Source organism: Chiloscyllium plagiosum, unplaced genomic scaffold (genome assembly GCF_004010195.1).
Source record: "Chiloscyllium plagiosum isolate BGI_BamShark_2017 unplaced genomic scaffold, ASM401019v2 scaf_12104, whole genome shotgun sequence".
Classification (NCBI taxonomy): domain Eukaryota; kingdom Metazoa; phylum Chordata; class Chondrichthyes; order Orectolobiformes; family Hemiscylliidae; genus Chiloscyllium; species Chiloscyllium plagiosum.
The window spans coordinates 14,101-16,050 of NW_025209200.1; the positions used below are offsets into that span (position 1 = coordinate 14,101).

Sequence of the window (1,950 nt, forward strand, 5' to 3'; positions counted from 1 at the left end):
TGTTGGACTATAACCTGGTGTTGTGCGATTTTTAACTTTGTTCATCCCAGTCCAACAACACCGGCTCCTCCACATCAGCGCAGATTGACAGTGTAATAGGATGTGATTAAACCTTTCACTTTGTTCAACAGGGTTTATTCCTTCCTGTGTTTAACCTGATGCGGGTTTACTAACAGGCCGGACCAGCGGTTAACCGCCAACATAAGGCATATTCCATAAGCACGTCCACTCCTCCAAGTGCCAGCTAATGTCACTGGAAAAAAACAGGATCCAACCGTGTCAAGTTTTTGTTTTTATTTGATTTGGGAAACAGTGCATCAAACATGCCTTGAATTAGCGTCCCTTGTGTTGAATGAAGAAAGGCAGTCTTCTTCCAACCAGCAGTAGGCAGAATCCCCCAGGGAACGGGACAGTGTAAATGCACTTTGAAACTTGCTCAGCAATGGGCTGTTCGATTCTCCTCTGGCACCACAGTTTCTGGAGGGGTTTTTTTTCCCCCCGCAGTGTTAGCCCATAATCTGCCGGGTCATAGCGGCACGAACAGTAATTCGAACTCTATCCCAAAGATTCCCGTGTGGGGAGGAATGGTTGGGAGCAGGAATGATACACAAGTTCCACCCAATTTCAGACGGAGTCCGTCCACACCCCCTGCCCGTCACTGTACCTTTATCGAGGTGAGAGATGTGGACCGTGCCCGCTGGATTTGGAGACAGGCAGTGCCCAGGGATGGGGGTACGGAGGGATATGGGCAACACCGACACTGTTCCAGTCCCTTCGGGGACCACAGCCCTTGATTCCTGGGGTCTCTAGTTTCCCTCCCGGGCGAGCTACGCCAATCTGAAAGCTTACAGTGTTCCACCCTGTTCATCAGACCATCAGTCCGCAGGACGAGCTGATCAGATACAGCCCTCCCCCAGATTGTACAGCTGCAAAATCAGGTATCACTTTGGAAAGAACTGAACAAAATGATTTGGACAGGATGTGAAATGGGAAGAGGGAGATTTGAGAGATTGCGGAGATGCTGTGTGTCCTGATGGGAAAAGGGAGAGAGAGAGAGAGCGCCAGCTAAAGGCGGAGAGAGTTAGAGAGAGAGAGAGAGAAAGCTTCACTCACTCGCACTCACACAGACAGCCAGGGGCTGTAACACGTTCAGTCCCGCAGTTCCCCTTCTCCACTTTATCTACCAGGACAGTGCACCAGTGGACAAGACTTCCAGACTGAGGGCTTCTGCTTAAAGGAGGAAACGGACGGGGAGACCAGCAATTTCGGAAGCTTTAACTAAAGCAAAAAAAAAGTCCGACCAATGCACAGTGTCCCAGCGGCGACATGAACACGTTACCTGCCTGGGGCTGTTGACAGTTCAGTTCCGGAGTTGTCCTGGACCTGACCATCAGGAAAACGGGGAATTACTGATCGGCAGAGAGCTCTAACAGGGAGAGAAGGTGCCCCCAGAGTAGGAGGGAAGTGCAATGGACAGCCTGGAAGCTTGGTGGAGAGTGGCGGGGGGACTGTTGGCGATCTGGACCGTGTTACTGGGAACTGGCCAGGGACACTTCGCCGACCAGCACGTCCACTCCAGCTTCATCTACCGGCGCCTGCGGAACCACGAGAGGAGGGAGATCCAGAGGGAGATCCTGTCAATCCTGGGGCTGCCTCACCGGCCCAGGCCATTCTCGGTGGGGAAGCACAGCTCGTCCGCCCCGCTCTTCATGCTCGACCTGTACAACGCGATGGCGAGTGAGCAGGAGCCGGAGCGTGGGGCGGCCCGGGGCTCGGTGCCTTACCGGAGCAGTTTGAGCACCCAGCGGCCTCCCCTCGCCAGCCTGCACGACACCAACTTCCTCAACGATGCCGATATGGTCATGAGCTTCGTGAACCTGGGTAAGCGCTCGCTTTCTGACTGCATGCCCCGCCTGATTGGGAACTCCGGCGATGCCTCCCCTAGCCCAA

The 1,950-nt window shown here is 54.0% G+C and overlaps 1 protein-coding gene across 1 annotated transcript; it reads left to right on the forward strand.

The window, feature by feature from the left end:
• Window positions 1-505: 505 nt before the first annotated feature.
• On the forward strand, window positions 506-1,929 carry LOC122546771 (bone morphogenetic protein 5-like; the record flags this gene model as incomplete). The annotated part of the gene is made up of 1 exon (XM_043685410.1): window positions 506-1,929. A coding segment is annotated over exon 1 (460 nt), but the record flags the coding sequence as incomplete, so codon positions are not given.
• Window positions 1,930-1,950: the final 21 nt, after the last annotated feature.